The sequence below is a fragment of the Sphaeramia orbicularis genome, chromosome 17, assembly GCF_902148855.1.
Source record: "Sphaeramia orbicularis chromosome 17, fSphaOr1.1, whole genome shotgun sequence".
Classification (NCBI taxonomy): Eukaryota; Metazoa; Chordata; class Actinopteri; order Kurtiformes; family Apogonidae; genus Sphaeramia; species Sphaeramia orbicularis.
The window spans coordinates 23,043,051-23,058,160 of NC_043973.1; the positions used below are offsets into that span (position 1 = coordinate 23,043,051).

General features: G+C 39.7%; 2 protein-coding genes across 4 annotated transcripts; one reads left to right on the plus strand and one right to left on the minus strand.

Annotated features, from left to right (window-relative positions):
- The first annotated feature begins 506 nt into the window (after positions 1-506).
- On the plus strand, positions 507-7,001 carry tal1 (T-cell acute lymphocytic leukemia 1). 3 transcript variants are annotated; one of them, XM_030160179.1, is made up of 4 exons: positions 507-1,646; positions 2,085-3,531; positions 3,882-4,000; positions 5,000-7,001. In XM_030160179.1, the coding sequence occupies exons 2-4, from the start codon at positions 3,023-3,025 to the stop codon at positions 5,527-5,529; spliced, it is 1,158 nt and encodes a 385-aa protein (XP_030016039.1). In that variant the 5' UTR covers positions 507-1,646; positions 2,085-3,022; the 3' UTR covers positions 5,530-7,001. The 3 variants fall into 3 exon arrangements, with proteins under 3 accessions (XP_030016039.1, XP_030016038.1, XP_030016041.1); XM_030160178.1 differs by having other exon boundaries at positions 2,986-3,531; XM_030160181.1 differs by having other exon boundaries at positions 507-3,531; positions 3,882-3,970.
- A 3,972-nt stretch (positions 7,002-10,973) lies between these two features.
- On the minus strand, positions 10,974-13,647 carry otol1a (otolin 1a). Its single transcript, XM_030160176.1, has 6 exons — positions 13,600-13,647; positions 13,160-13,257; positions 12,531-12,997; positions 12,365-12,454; positions 12,146-12,217; positions 10,974-11,961 (listed from the first exon to the last, which is right to left on the minus strand). Exons 3-6 carry the CDS (start codon positions 12,973-12,975, stop codon positions 11,129-11,131), a joined length of 1,440 nt encoding a protein of 479 aa, XP_030016036.1. The 5' UTR covers positions 12,976-12,997; positions 13,160-13,257; positions 13,600-13,647; the 3' UTR covers positions 10,974-11,128.
- Positions 13,648-15,110: the final 1,463 nt, after the last annotated feature.

A 15,110-nucleotide genomic window follows, 5' to 3' on the forward strand; every position in this document is an offset into this window, starting at 1 on the left:
ACATCTACAAACTATCCTTTCAAACAATGTGAATAACATGAACAAACTGAAAAAATAAGCGTAATTTTAACAATATTCTGCCTCAGTTTATCATTTACACATGGACATGATAACTTACAGATCACAGTGGATCTACGAACACACAAAACATTTAATAACAGGCAGAATCTTGCTAAATTTGTACTTACTTCTCTTAAGACATTTCAGGTTGTTCATATTTGTTCAGGTTATTCGCATTTTTTGCGAAATTCTACTTTAGTGTAAATACATAAAAATAGTTACATTTACAAAGAGAAACATTTGGAGTTGTCATTATTTATATGTTATTATGATAGTATTTTACTGGTTTGACCCACTTTAGATTGAATTGGTCTGAATGTGGAACCTAAACTAAAAGGATTGTTAATATTTTAGTGTAATTTTTGCATTTCACAAATTCATCCCAAGGGCCGCATGTTTAACACTTGTGATCTGGAGAGTGGAAGTCTATCTATCTATCTATCTATCTATCTATCTATCTATCTATCTATCTATCTATCTATCTATCTATCTATCTATCTATCTATCTATCTATCTATCTATCTATGTTTCTTAATTAATTGACTAATTAATGAACAACAATACTAATTGCGCTAATTGTCTTGGCTGATATAATAAGGCTGATCTGGGATCGGTCTATCCGTTATTAGGATGTACCTGCTCTCATTTAGGCTGGCCTGAATGCGCTCTGATAGCGCGTCGCCGTTGATGCCGCTTCTTTTTTATCTGATGGACCAGAAGCCGATACGCTTTTATCTCCTCCAGCCATGACTCCCCACGGACCCCGGGGAACCGCCGACCGAGGCCCCCCAACACAAACAATGACACGCAGGCCAGTTATATATTTATTTATTTATTTATTTGTTTAATAAATAATTATGGCCTTTCAATTAAAGCATCCTTATCATAATTAGAGTCTCATCATTTTTCCAATCTATTGTATTAGTGGCACGTTGAGGCTTAAGGCGTAGTAATGGAGAAGGATTAATGGATATGTCCTTACTCTTCTTCTTAGGGGAAAAAAAAATAAAATAAAAAATAAGATAGACGACCCTTTGCTATTATCTGTTATCTTATTTCAGAATGAATAGGCTTAGTAAAAAAAATTCTTTTGTTGGAAATATAAATAGGTCAAAAGCTTAACCTGAGCTTTTGTTTCTTTCATCAAAAAAAAAAAAAAAAAAAAAAAATTAAAACAGCCCAACTATAGCTCAGGCTACAGTATACTACCTCACGTTGTTACAGGCCGTTGCGCCGTGCCTGTTTGCTTTTTTTTATGCTTTGCCCTCCACAAGCCTATATAGCCCACGACAGCCAAATAATAATGAATCATTTCATAAATAATGGGTTTAGGAGCTTATCGGGAATGAAGAGGCCGCTGCCGTGAGCTTATCTCACTCGGCCACATTGCGGCCTGTGTTCCGCTCCCCATACTGAGGGAGCGCACTGGATGCGGCGAGGAATAACTCACACACACACATATACACACACACACACACACACTGCTCCACAACTCGGTGGAAAAAAAAAGAAAAACCTCAGACATGGATGACCCACTCACAAAATGGCTCCACTTACACAGTAACATCAACAACACGGCTGGAACGGTAAGTGGAAATAACAAGCTTCATCCTTATTTAAACCAACAAATTCGTTGTTTTTAAAAGCTACGACTGCTGTTGTTTACATTTTATTTTTGCTATTAACTGTATATTTAGTCTGTATATATATATATATATATATTTACTATTGTCCGATCGGTTGGCTGTGACTATACGGGATGTAATAACGGATGCGAGGCCTGTTGTATAATTCTTAGAAATAAAATCCCCCTTTTTAAAAAAAAATTCGCGTTAAATAATAATAATAATCAGTTTATTGAAATGAGTTACCGATCAAACACATAAGACTGCTGTAGTATATTATATAGTCTATTCCTTGTGTCAAATCTATGATGTGCGTCTTTCTACAACAGCATTATGGCCTTCTTCGCCTCGATAAATATAAAAATTGCATAACCAACTCTGTCTGTATGAAATATTCAGGTACGATTTGGAATTCTCCGTGTTTCCTGGACTATTTCTGGATTTGCTTAAGGCAAAAGGAAGGACGGGTTTTAATCCGACGGAGACCTTCGTTTCTGGCAACTACAGCCTTTTTTTTTTTTTTTTTTTTTTTTTGGCTTCTCAAATTTAACATAATTACAACTGGAAGTAAATGAGCTGAAATTATTATTATTATTATTATTTTTATCCTCAAATATAAATTCAGAACACAGTAAATATTAGGTCAACATCCAAATATTAGTTTAACGGTAAAATTGTAAACTCATTTCAAGGCCAATAAGCGTTAGATAAGGGGTTCGTAGATAGAAAGAAAGAAAAAAAAACATACATGCAGAAACCACAAGATAAAATTCGTTGGCAATGATAAGTTAACGTTTCAAATGGCACTTACTCAAAATTCGTGCTAAAAATGTGAAACAGACTCAATTGCATTAATGGATAATAACTTAGAAAGAAAAGCTGACATCTTATTTCAACTTTAAGACATTCTGTATCATTTAACAAAAAATAGTATCTCTACAGTCACATCACAGTTCAAGGTTTATAGTCAAAGAATGACAATATTTATATGTTACAGTTCCTAGAAATACGAAAACATGGCTGAGGCTCTTTCACCCTTTTACATTTAAAATAACTTATAAAAAATATACTAAAATATAGGCCTATCAGAATTATTTTACCCCGTTTTTTTATTATATCTATTATTGGAAATACTAACAAATGTGAATATAGATCTAAGAAGAAAAAGGATATTTTGTACAATAATGGGTTCTCCATAAGCCTGCAGATACAGTGATCCATGCTTATCTATCTGGAATATTAGGACTGTCACATAGGCCCAATGTACTGACTTTAATTAATCGAAAAAAATCTTATTTAGGACGTAGAGGACTTGAACGAGTGGTGACGATATAAAAATGATGGAAAAACGGCAGCCAGAGCTTTGTCCTGGAAGTCCCGATACAGATCCCGGTCCTGGAAAGCGGGAGGACTCCTCCATCATCTCCAGACAAAACGGATGCAAGGAGGACGAGGAGCCGAGGAGAGAGGAGGGGGAGGAGAGGGGAGGGAGTTTCAAGGGGGTTGAGGAGACGGATGACGTTCCTCTGCAGAACTCGAGCAACGGGACCAGCATCAGCATCATCATTAACGGCGTTGCCAAGGAAACTGCCTCTCACAACGCCCTTGACCTGAAAAGGGAAGTACCGGTGATCGAGCTCTCCAGGAGGGACGCTATAAAAGCGGTGGAGCAGAGGACTGAAAGCCATTTGGTGCCGATAACGGAACTTCGCAGACCTCCACCGCTGCCGCTGCCGCCGCCGCAACGAGACGACGCTCGAATGGTCCAACTGAGCCCAAACGCGTTTCCTGTCCCGGCCCGGGCGATGCTCTACAACCTGGCACAACCTCTAGCCGCCATCAACAGGTAAAGATGGACATGGAAAAAGAATAACCATGGCTTTATGTGTCCACTTCCACAGGGCTATCCATCATACAATATTAAAAGTTTCAGGTGTGGACTCTATGGTACATGCTCAGCAGAAATAGACTTACCTGTGTTGCATGTATAGGCCCAGATAACTGTGTTCATGCAATGGTAACACATGGGAAGTATGTGCATGTGTGTGTGTGTGTATATGTGGTAGTTAGGTCTCTATATGTGTATGTGGTGGTGAAGACTTAGGCATATTTAAGCATACAAAGACCTGAATGACCTGCTGTATCTCATGTATACTGATACACTTGTGTATATCTGTCTGCTTTCTGTTGCTGTAGTCTTGGAGGGGAGTCGGAGCAGTACAGCATGTACCCCAGCAACAGGGTAAAGCGCCGCCCGGCGCCTTATGAGGTTGAACTCGACGAGGGTAGGCGCATTTTAGATCTTTATAAGTATGGTAAGACGCACTTCTGCTGTGTCCTCCTTCTGCCAATACAGTCCCTTAAACGTCCCCTCCTCATCTCCATTGTCATTCATTCACTGACATGGATCTATACTGTACCTAATCTGAATGCTGCAGAAGATGCTTCACAAAAAGAAAATTCAGCGTAAACATTTAAACCACAGGAATAAATACACTGTAATTCATGGTATAAATGAATGGAGCTAATCTGAATGTCAAATACATGTACCTGCATGCCATTAAAGCAAACTCTTTTCAGGCGGATTTGGGGTTTATTTCATTTGAAACATCCTTTCCACCACTGCCCACTCACTGCAATATACAGGGGTGGAAGATGGGGGTGCTGCTGCCTCCATGCCAAGGTTTTACTGCAGAGTGGGCTGAAGGATTAAGATAGACTGGGTGTGTTCCAAGGGCGACAATAGCCTGGAAGACACCATTGTTGGGGGTGGGAGGATGTGACTACCTGCAGTTGGGCATTTTGTCATACCTAATTAAAAGAAAGTACATAAAATATCAAAAAGGGAGCACACAGCTCCCTAACACCATTTTCTAGGGTTCGGCATGCAAATCTGCCTACCGTTTCCCTTATATCCCATTTGAGCAATGTGTGGCACACAACAAACTTTACTTTTGCAAGTCTCTAAAGAAGTTCTGGTGTATCCTTTAAAACCCATGGTTGTATGGAGGACAATACTGCAACTTAGAAGAAAAGTTTGAAATTGTGTTTTCTCTTCAAGCAAATTTAACTGTATGTGGATCTGTTATTCTGTTTCCTCCTCTTCCAGTTTTGTCATGTTGTTTTACAGCAATTTTAATTAAGTGCATTGTTTTTCCATTCTTTATTTATGCCCTTGTATTGATCTACGCCTTTACCAACTGCATTGTCTATTTTTGCTCTGCAATAAATATCATTCATGCAGGTATCTTCTGTCAGTATCTCCTGTACTTACCCATTCCATGTCTATCTTTTCTCCTCTGTTTTCCTGTTAGCTGGTCAACCAAAAATTGTACGTCGTATCTTCACGAACAGTCGTGAACGTTGGCGGCAACAAAATGTAAATGGGGCATTTGCAGAGCTTCGGAAACTCATCCCTACTCACCCTCCAGATAAGAAGTTGAGTAAGAATGAGATCCTGCGGCTGGCTATGAAGTACATTAGTTTCCTCTCCAACCTCCTGGAGGACCAGGATGGGGGGAGGAATGTTGGCAGCACAACTGATGGAGAGACTGGGCTCCTAGTTGGGGTAGGAGCCCATGACGGGGGCCCCCAGGGAGGCCCGCATCAAGACACGGTGGTGAGCTTGGCCAGGGACGATCTTCTGGAGACAATGTCACCGGGCTCCAGCTGTGGAAGCCTGCCTGATGGCGATGCTGAGGGTAGTCCTGAGAGCTTCATGGAGGATCAGGACTCACCTCCAGCTCCAAGGACTCTACAGGCTTCACGTGGACCTCCACTCCATCTAGCTGCTAGGGATCTGAGGCGAAATGGACGCCCCTTAGATGGCTCTGGTCGCCGATGATGCTGATGCCAATAGGCTACCAACCTGAGACTAAAAAACAATGACAGGAATAAAAAAAGAGATGGATACGCCCAGGACCTTATTAGCTTTGCATCATCAGTATAGGAAGGAGAATCAAGCATCATGCAGATAGAGACTGGTATATGAGTGGATCATGTGTACGTTTCTGTCTTTGCATGACACCCGAGGCAGCACTGATGAATAGCTTGGTTTGATTAGTGATCGACTGAGTTTGATCTAAACAAAAGACTTGTACATTCTGCATGTCTCATGTCTTTGAATGACCTGCGGATTATAACTTTCTGTGTTTTGAAAGTCCAAAGACAGGATATTTGAAAAAAAGGAAAATGAGCAGACAACGCAAAACAGAACAACACAAGACAAAGCCAAACAAAGGAAACAATCAAGAGACATTTTGGAAAAAGAATTGTGATGTATGATTATGAAATGTTGACCAATACTTCACGATGACACTGGAGATTATAATTTTGTGCAGTCAGGATAAATCCAGCATGTCAAATGGCCTGGAGAGTGCTGTGTATCTATGGTTGTACACCTTCAATGAATGAATTTGGTGATTTATTCTGCCCAACAGATACATTCATAACACAAAGAAAGTTTGGTGGCTGTTGGAGGTTGTAAACGGACTGGATATTAATTACACTCTCGCAGTTATGTATTGTAAATAGCATTATATTTTCACTGCACAATGTAATAACAGTGACTGAAGTTCAAGTAATGTGGTTTGAGATGTACCGTAGTGTTTGTTAATGGGTTTACTAGGAAAATGGTCTTTTGGGAGGCATGAAATGAACCGAAAGGGGACAAGGGAAACTCAAGATGTAAAGCAAACAGCTAAATGTTGTACATCAAATATGGTACCAATTACTTCTGCTATACTTTGGTGATGAGAAAATAACACCAAAAGAATTTCACTCCCTGAGGATGAATTGAATGATATGAATTTGCTGTAGAGGTACAGGACATGCAGTGTGTCTTAAAATGTACAATTAATGGGTCATACAAAATCATACAATGACTCATGCAGTCCTTTTGATATGAATGTCTGTTTCAGTGTTTTTTAAACTGTAATGCAGTTGTAGTTTAGTAAGGTACACAAATAAATCCCTTCATTGCAGCATTTCACATGTTCACATACATACACAGAGGCACGCGCACAAAAACACACGTGCACACACTAAACAGTGTTAATACCATGACAACACCAGCAGTTTTCTGATAAAGACAGTTAAGTATTGCTCACTGTTGTTGGTTATTCTGCTTTTTGAGCAGGACTATAGTAGCCTATATTGGTACCTTTGGTAATTCTGGTATTTTATTAATTGCAGTAAAGGGACATTGTACGTTTGGTAATGACATATTTGTTGTATGATAGCTGTATCTATGAATATATCCAATGTCAAATCAATGAATTTTATACAAAAGCCCTGAATAAAATACACTGAGTAAAAGCCATGTGTCAGACCTCTTTCAGTTCAATTCAGTTCAATTCAATTCAATTCAATTCAACTCAGTTCCGCTCAATTCAGTTCAGTTCCATTTTTGTTCAGTTAAGTTCAGTTCAATTCAATTCAAATAATTCAATTCAATTTAGTCAATTTCAGTTCAATCCGATTCAGCTCAATTCAAATAAATTCAATTCCAGTTCAGTTCAAATAATTTAATTCAATTTTGTTCAGTCAGTTCAGTTCAGTTCAATCCTTAATGCCTGACTGCAATGTATAGCTAACAGTTTACCATTTACACACTTATTAATAATGAAATAATCTAATCATACAATCTCTTAAGGCAGGTTCCCACCTTATCTGTCTATGCCGTGTAGTTAAAACCACAACCTCCTCCTGAAACTTTCCCAATGGATGCTGGAATCCTCACTTCCTCCCAACAAGTGACAACTTCCTGTGGAGGTTACCGTGGCTCGCTAACCCACAGGATATCCTGCCATTGTGAAAGTGGTTTTGACAGCCTCTGCTCCACTCATTTGCACACTGTTGTGTCTGTACATTGTGAAACAGCCACACTGATCAGCTCCCATCAGCCACAAGTTATTTTCTTACGCAATAGAAATGTTTTGCTCATTAACTTGTGGCTATTAATGAGAAATTAACCGTATCTGTGGAGGTTTTACCCATGATATTTTCAGAAGTCTTTATTCTCCACTAACTTTCCACAGCGGTCTGTGCCACTAGTACTACTACAACACAACCAGTACTTGGATATTTCTTAAAACTATAATTGCTTCCAGAGAGCATCAGAGACATCCAGGTGTTTGGAGACCTCTCCTGCGCTCTGCTCTGGCTGTGCTGAGGCTCAACTAAGGGGCTCTCTGGGTTAATGCCTGCCAAACGTTTACCTGCTTCAGTGTTCCTGACTCTCCAAAAAGACAGACTCACAAAAAGAGAGGAATACAGGGAGTGTGTATGAGGCACTGAAAGGGAGGGAATGAGAGGAGGCTTGTGCCTGTTTGTGTGTGTGTGTACATGTTTGTGTGCACTCTGCATAGATCGGTGTGTGTGCGTGTGTTTGAGCTGGCGTGTGTGTGTGTTTATCAGCTCGGTGCAGATGGGTGGCAGAGTGGCTCTTGCAGCCAAATGATTCAGTATGCTAATGAGTTGTTATCTGTGGTGCTGCAGGAACAATATACTGTCTTTCTCACAGTGGGAATCCAGCCTGCTGGGAACAGATTACACTGCACACACCGCCAAGGTAGTTATTTATATTTTCACACAGAGTAGTAGGAAATGCATAAATGCACACACACACATGGAAAGACACACATACACAGATAGGCCTATAAACAAACAAGCAAAATAACATTTTTACATACACACACACACCATCAGCACCAACAGCAGCTTAAATACTGTGGACATTTCATGCAAAATTTATGTCCTTCACCAGTAGATGGAGATGTCGTTCTGGGTGCTTGTCTCGAACAGGTTTCACTGTGATGTTTGGCTTTACAAACATATTACATTTGCCCTTATTAAAAGTTTAAGCCATTCATTTTAAAGCTTTAATGTTCTTTTTGTGGCTATGCTCTTTTTTTTTTTTTGGCTTTGATTTTTTTAATTACAAAAACTTGTCAGATTTAGACATTTGGAAAACCTTCAGATCCAATAATGAAAATACCAAATATTAATAACATGAGCTTTTCATTTTATGGAAAATTCACAAACATAAATCATCTCAGATTTCTTTGAAACTGTGATGTTAGATTTTTTTTTAACCCATAAAGACCCAGCGCTACTTTTATGTCGGTTCCCAAATGAAATTTTCTCCATATCTAACCTTTCTTAAGGGATTTATTACCATTTATTTACAATATTATCCTCTGTATTTTTATTTTATCAGTACAAATTAAGTATTTTCTTATATTTAATTTACTGATCATGTAAATCTTCATAAAAGCTTAGATTGAAGTTAAAGGTTATTATATCAAAAGCAGAGAAAACTGCAGAAAAAGTGACTTTTTCAGACAAATCTATCATTAACTAAACATAAACCAAGTGTGTCCATCTCCATCCACTGTCATTGATCCAACTCCATGGGTTTTACTGGTGAATCAGTGTTGTAGAAGATGACGATGTTTCCACGTTCACTACGAAGCCTCTGAACGTCCAAATGGGTCATATCTGATGACCATGAAAAGATGACAAACTGCATTTTACACCAGTTATTTGCATATATTGATAGGATTAATGGATTAAAAGGTATTAAACAGTTTAGAAGCTTTTAGTCATTGTTGGATGTTAAGGTCTTTATGGGTTTAAGTCAAACATTTTTGTACACAAAATCAATAAAGATATAGTATGTGTTTCACGCACTGATGATTAAAATAAGAATGAATCAATACATGAAATCACAACATGAAAATACCAGGTTTTTTATCCTGGAGCATTTTAGAGCATATTCTCTCAGTTTGTTTGTTGCCATCGGGCACATCATGTCACACTCCAGACTCTGTGTTTCCCTCAGGTAAATAGGACAACATACATCATATTAAATGTATTAAATTGCTTAGTTTTATGATGCTTTATATAAAAGTATGAATGATTTAAATGAAAAGTGCTTAAATTTTTATTCATTTTGTTGATTTTAATTACTAAAAGTTTCAAATTCTGAGCCAGTTACAGTTGTTAGAGCTGAATTTCCAAATCATTTTGCAAGGTAGACTTGGAGGATAATGTAATATTTGGGTTGTAAGTTAGAAGTGAATGCATGATTTTTCACTGTACTGGAAAGAATACATAATGGTAAAGAGTGGTTTATAATTCATTCAGATGGCACAATGCAGCAAGAAGTCAGCTGGATTCTTTTTCCCCACACAACAACAACAACCTTTCCTGGAAGTGATATTCCAGTTTCAAATTTTAGACCTTTCTGAATGAATTAAGATTTTTGGCAAATACTTTAGAGACATTTTTTAAAAGATATTGTAAATAATATAAAACTGTTTTACGTTAAAATAAACACCAAAAATGAAATTGCAAATATTTCCAGTTAGGCTTTTAAAAGTTTAAATGTAAATCTTTTATTTAAGTTTTTCTATGAGCCAAGAAGCTACCATACATTTTGATATAGTGAGAGGCTTTCACTGTTCACACGGCATCCGTAAAAGTCAGTGCTCCTTTTTCCATTACACATTATATGGATTATTTAGAATTATCAGGGTGGGTTATTCTCCCTGTGCAGTTCTAAAGCAGCTAATCTGTTGTTATGGCTATAAACTGTTAATAGGCATTATTTTTTTCCCCCTTTGTATCAGCTGTTTAACGCTTTTTAACCCATGTACCGTAGTTCCCGTGGGACAGAATCTCCTTCATTAACTGTCTTCAGTGTTTGTTCAAACAGTTTGTTGCTATTCCTTCCTGCTGTCTCGATTAAAATGCAGCAAAGAAAAGTCAGAACATGTAAAACCATATGAGCTGTGGTAAATTAGATATAAAGGTAAGATATGTGTGTATTGTGTTTGATTTGAAGAATTATTTATCCTCCTTCAGTTTATGATCATTTAGTGCACGGAAACATGCTGGGCCTATTTTTTATGTTAAATGTTTCCCTTCCATTTTGTTGCTGGTAATATCACCTCCTACTCTTTTTCTTCTTGTGCCTTTCTCACAGTACTGTTTCTTGTTGCAACAGTGTATCTCTACAAAATCTAGACACCTATCGCCCTCTGGTGGAAATAAAATGCAACTATAACTATGATTATTACTAACTACTATTAATTTGTCTCTGCTAAACTGTGTTAATTTGTATCATAATAACCATAGGTTCTAAATAAATAAAAGTCAGTGGTCATCAGTTTCAAGCATAGCATTTTTTTAATGCATTGTAACAAAGAAAATAAGTAACTACCTGTTGCATAAAGCAATATAATCAAGGCTCATCCATCTCCAAATACAGCAAGGCAAGCAAAGCATTTGGTCTGATTAGCATGTCAGCAGCAAACAGATACTGAAGCAGCAGTATTAGCTGAATCACATTAATTCGACAGAGCAGTGCAATAGGCTGAAAGTTGTGCAGATTCTACAAGAAGTAAAAGTCAAAGCGCATCCAAGGTCAAAGGCCGCTGTCACAGGTTTTCTGCTGTAGTAGGTTTGGTCTTTAAGTCTGGGTAAAGCAGGAAGCCAGAGAAAGTGCTGTCGTCCTCACTGCTGGAATAAACTCCATTCCAGTCTCTCAGCGTCTCCAGCCACACCTGGTCACCTTCGTTCAGCTGCAGCAGAGCCAGGTTAGATGCCTGATCGATGTCTTGACCATACAGTGAGTCACGTGTCCGCAGCTTCCTGACGCCGTTCACCACCAGGGCAGCGCGTACAGGCCGGTTTCGTACAGTGATGTGGTAACTGAATAAGTAGACCCCTGGGTATGTGACATTAAACTTGCTGAGTGCTGGGTCCCAGTGCCCCTCCCCATTGTAAAACACCTTATCAAACTTCACAGGCAGGCCGGGTGGAGGGAAGGACCTGCTGGGGAACAAGCCCACACTGAAGGCAGAGCGAACTGGTTCCACACTCTCACCTGGTGCACCTTTAGGACCTCGTGGTCCTCGTCCTCCTTTAGCTCCCCTCTCCCCCCTTGGCCCTGCCATACCCCTCCCTCCTGGTGGTCCTGGTGGCCCTCTGGCCCCGTTCACTCCTGGAGGCCCCGGGTCTCCCCTCATACCGTCGGTTCCATTAACTCCATTTTCACCTCTCGGTCCAGGGGGCCCACGTTCTCCTTTCTCACCATACGTACACTCTCCTTTCTGACCCTTTGTCCCAGCTACCCCAGGGGGACCCATTGGCCCCTCTCTCCCTGTGTTGCCCTTAGTCCCATTCAGCCCAGGCTCTCCTCTTTCTCCCGGGTCCCCTTTCAAACCATTGAAGCCACGTTCTCCTTTCTCTCCTCTGGGGCCTGGATCACCTACAGAACATGAAGAGATTACATTGAAAACTGACATGGCAAATGATCATTAATTTTCAAACAGAATATGAATTTGCACAAGTCAGTATATTGCATTTCCATCTTTTCTGTCACTTTTTGTTTAAACCCACTGTGTGTATAGATCTATTTTCATTCAATTCTAACAGATTTTTTTTAAATTTACCTTTTTCTCCTGGTTTACCAGGAACTCCAGGGGACCCAGGAAGACCCACAGGCCCTTGATCACCTTTTTCACCTGTGGTAGTTTTAATAAAAAAAGCGTAGAAAATGACATCCAAAAAATACTTAATGAAAACAGTGTTGTGCATAAAAGCAGGCAGGGATAGAGAGATAGTTATGGAGATACAATCAAGAACTCTCCTGCTTCTAAGCCCCGTTGTACCTATATCGCCATTGAGTCCATTGGCTCCAGGTAGTCCAGCTGGGCCAGGGGCTCCTCTAAGTCCTGTTTCTCCCTTCTCTCCCGGTAATCCTGAAAAATAAAGGACAAAAATAAGCCGAGGTGTAAATTTAGACTAAAAACATCCAAAATGGACAGATAACTTTACCTGGAGGCCCTTTCTCCCCTGGAGGCCCAGGTAGCCCTTGCTGTCCCATGGGCCCAGCAGGGCCTTTCTCTGGTGGACAGCACTCACAGAAGTTGAAAAAGCATTCATTGTAGTCAAGTGTATAATTTCCATGGGTGTTCCCAGGGGGTGCTACGGCGTCAGTGTGAAATTCGGTGGGATACGTATCACTAGGATAGGTTGTGCTGTCTGTGGGGGACAGCGTGTAGGCGTCCATCATAACCTCAGTTGTCTCATCTGTGTGAAGGCTGCTAGAATGAGTGGTGGTTGTGGTCCTTCCAAATCCTCCGCCGCCACTGGCTCCAGCTCTCGGGGGCTTCTTGGTACTCTGAGGTTTGGGCCAGCGGGTGGTTTTGGCTCCAGAGGTAAGGACGGCCATGAGCACCACAAGGACAGCAGCCAGGAAGATTAAACGAACTGATGGCATATTGAGGACTCGATAAATTGATCTATGAGGGAGATTATGGCTGAGGTTAGAAATAAAAAACACATGTTGATCAAAAAAAAGGTGAAATGACTAAAGCAAACCATTAGTTTAATAGAAAGTAGATGAATAAATAATACAACCTAGTATGAGGATCATGTACTGTATTGCTCCAGGAGCACCATACCTGCTGTTGTAGGTTGTGTTGAGTCTTCACTCCATCCCCTCCAACTAATGAGTGATGCAGGCTGCCTCCTTCCTTTTATTGCCCCTGGTAGCCAACTTCTGCACCGTTGAGGCAATGAAAGAACAATGGACAGAAAACACCATGGGTTATTAGGAGGTAGGTGGGCTGGCAAGAACAGATTACGTGACTCCTATGGGATGTGAAATAAAGCAGGTTGTATACAAGGCGAGACTTTATTCTTTGTGATATGGGATATGATTCCAAGGCCAAAGAGTGTATACACTGCTGGGGTGTTGTTCACACACATGCTTGCTTTGTACACAAACAACAAAAATATAAGCTTACACAAAGAGACACACATTTAACAAACATACACATACAATATGCTCACACACAAACTCTTGGACATTGAATGATGTCTGAGTTACTAAGGGCAATACCTTGTAGTGATCACACCGTTTGGCAGAACCTCAAAGGGGGAAATGGATCACCCCAAACCCAACGGGGGAGGATCAAAGTCCCAAAACAGGCAGCATGGCGACATTAATCCAACTGTTCACTTCCTTGATCTAACAAACCCAAAGCGGCCAGTAAACCCAACAAACCTTATGGAAACACTGAACCAGACCTCACATGTATTAGGATGTGTCTGTTATGGAGGTTGAACCCTTGACATGAATTTCCTCAAAAATCAGAAAAGGACTGGAATATTAACCTGTTGAACCCTGACCATATTTTCAGGGGAAAAACGCCTAAAAAGACATACCCAAAGTAAATGAAGAATTACTTCACAATAATAAGGTTCATATGGATGTTCTTGGTGTCTGTGGACATTTAGAGACCTCACAGAATCTATTCCCATTGTCTAAAATAATGTATCTATTACTATGCCTGAGTAAACAGTAACAAACTAAAAGAGAAATTAGAATTTTTTAATCTCGCCTGTTTTTTTTCAGCTGGATTGACGATGATATGCATAAATTTATTGTTTGTGTCGGAGATTTTTAATAGCATATATTTCACCCCACAAAGATTAAAAATCATGTTTGAACATTAAAGTTTGCTCTAAAATACACTTTTTATGTACTTTTATTAACATTAGGGTCTAAACTTTGAGCAAAAGTTGAAAAAAAACATCCATTGTCCTGATTTATTATATTTTTTATAGTAGATGAATATTAATATAATTTTTTCGGCTGATTGGGCTAAATTAACCCTCAATATCTAGCCTAATACACACACACACACACACACACACACACACACACACACACACACACACACACACACACACACACACACACACATACAAAAGCAAACCAGCAAGAAACAAACAAATTAAAATCAGAAACCTGCTCTTTAGTGGTTTAGAATACAAGAAAAACTCGTGGTCACTTCCAGTCACATGACTGTAATGTCATGTAATTGGGGCTGGGAGATGTTTTTCTCCAGATGTCCAGTAGAGGGCACTGTCTGATATGCTTGCTTTGAGCAGAGACTGCGGTAACATACCTGAGTTGAGCGTCTCAAGCAAAGCAACTATAGTTCGTCAGTTTTGCATATTCTATTCTATTCTATTCTATTCTATTCTATTCTATTCCTAGTCTTTAGGTAATTGATTCTTTTACTTGCTCCCTAGTGTCATAAAGTGTTAAAGGAAACCTAAATACAAGAGATGGCATGAAGTGAGGAAAGTGAAATGATGTGTGTGAGAGGTATTGAATGTGTCATGCGTCCACATGACCATAACATGGGATCATATTATACCAGATGACGTCATCATTTAATACCGCAGCCACCGCCATTGGTCCCAGTGTTTTGCCGATCTGTCGTACGAGGCTGCAGCTGCGCACTCCTGTCAACGCGGCCACATTTAAAGTAGGAACGCATCAAGTCTATTTCAGTCACAAAACACCGCATCCGCCGAGCGCCTTCACAGTAAAGTCCGCAG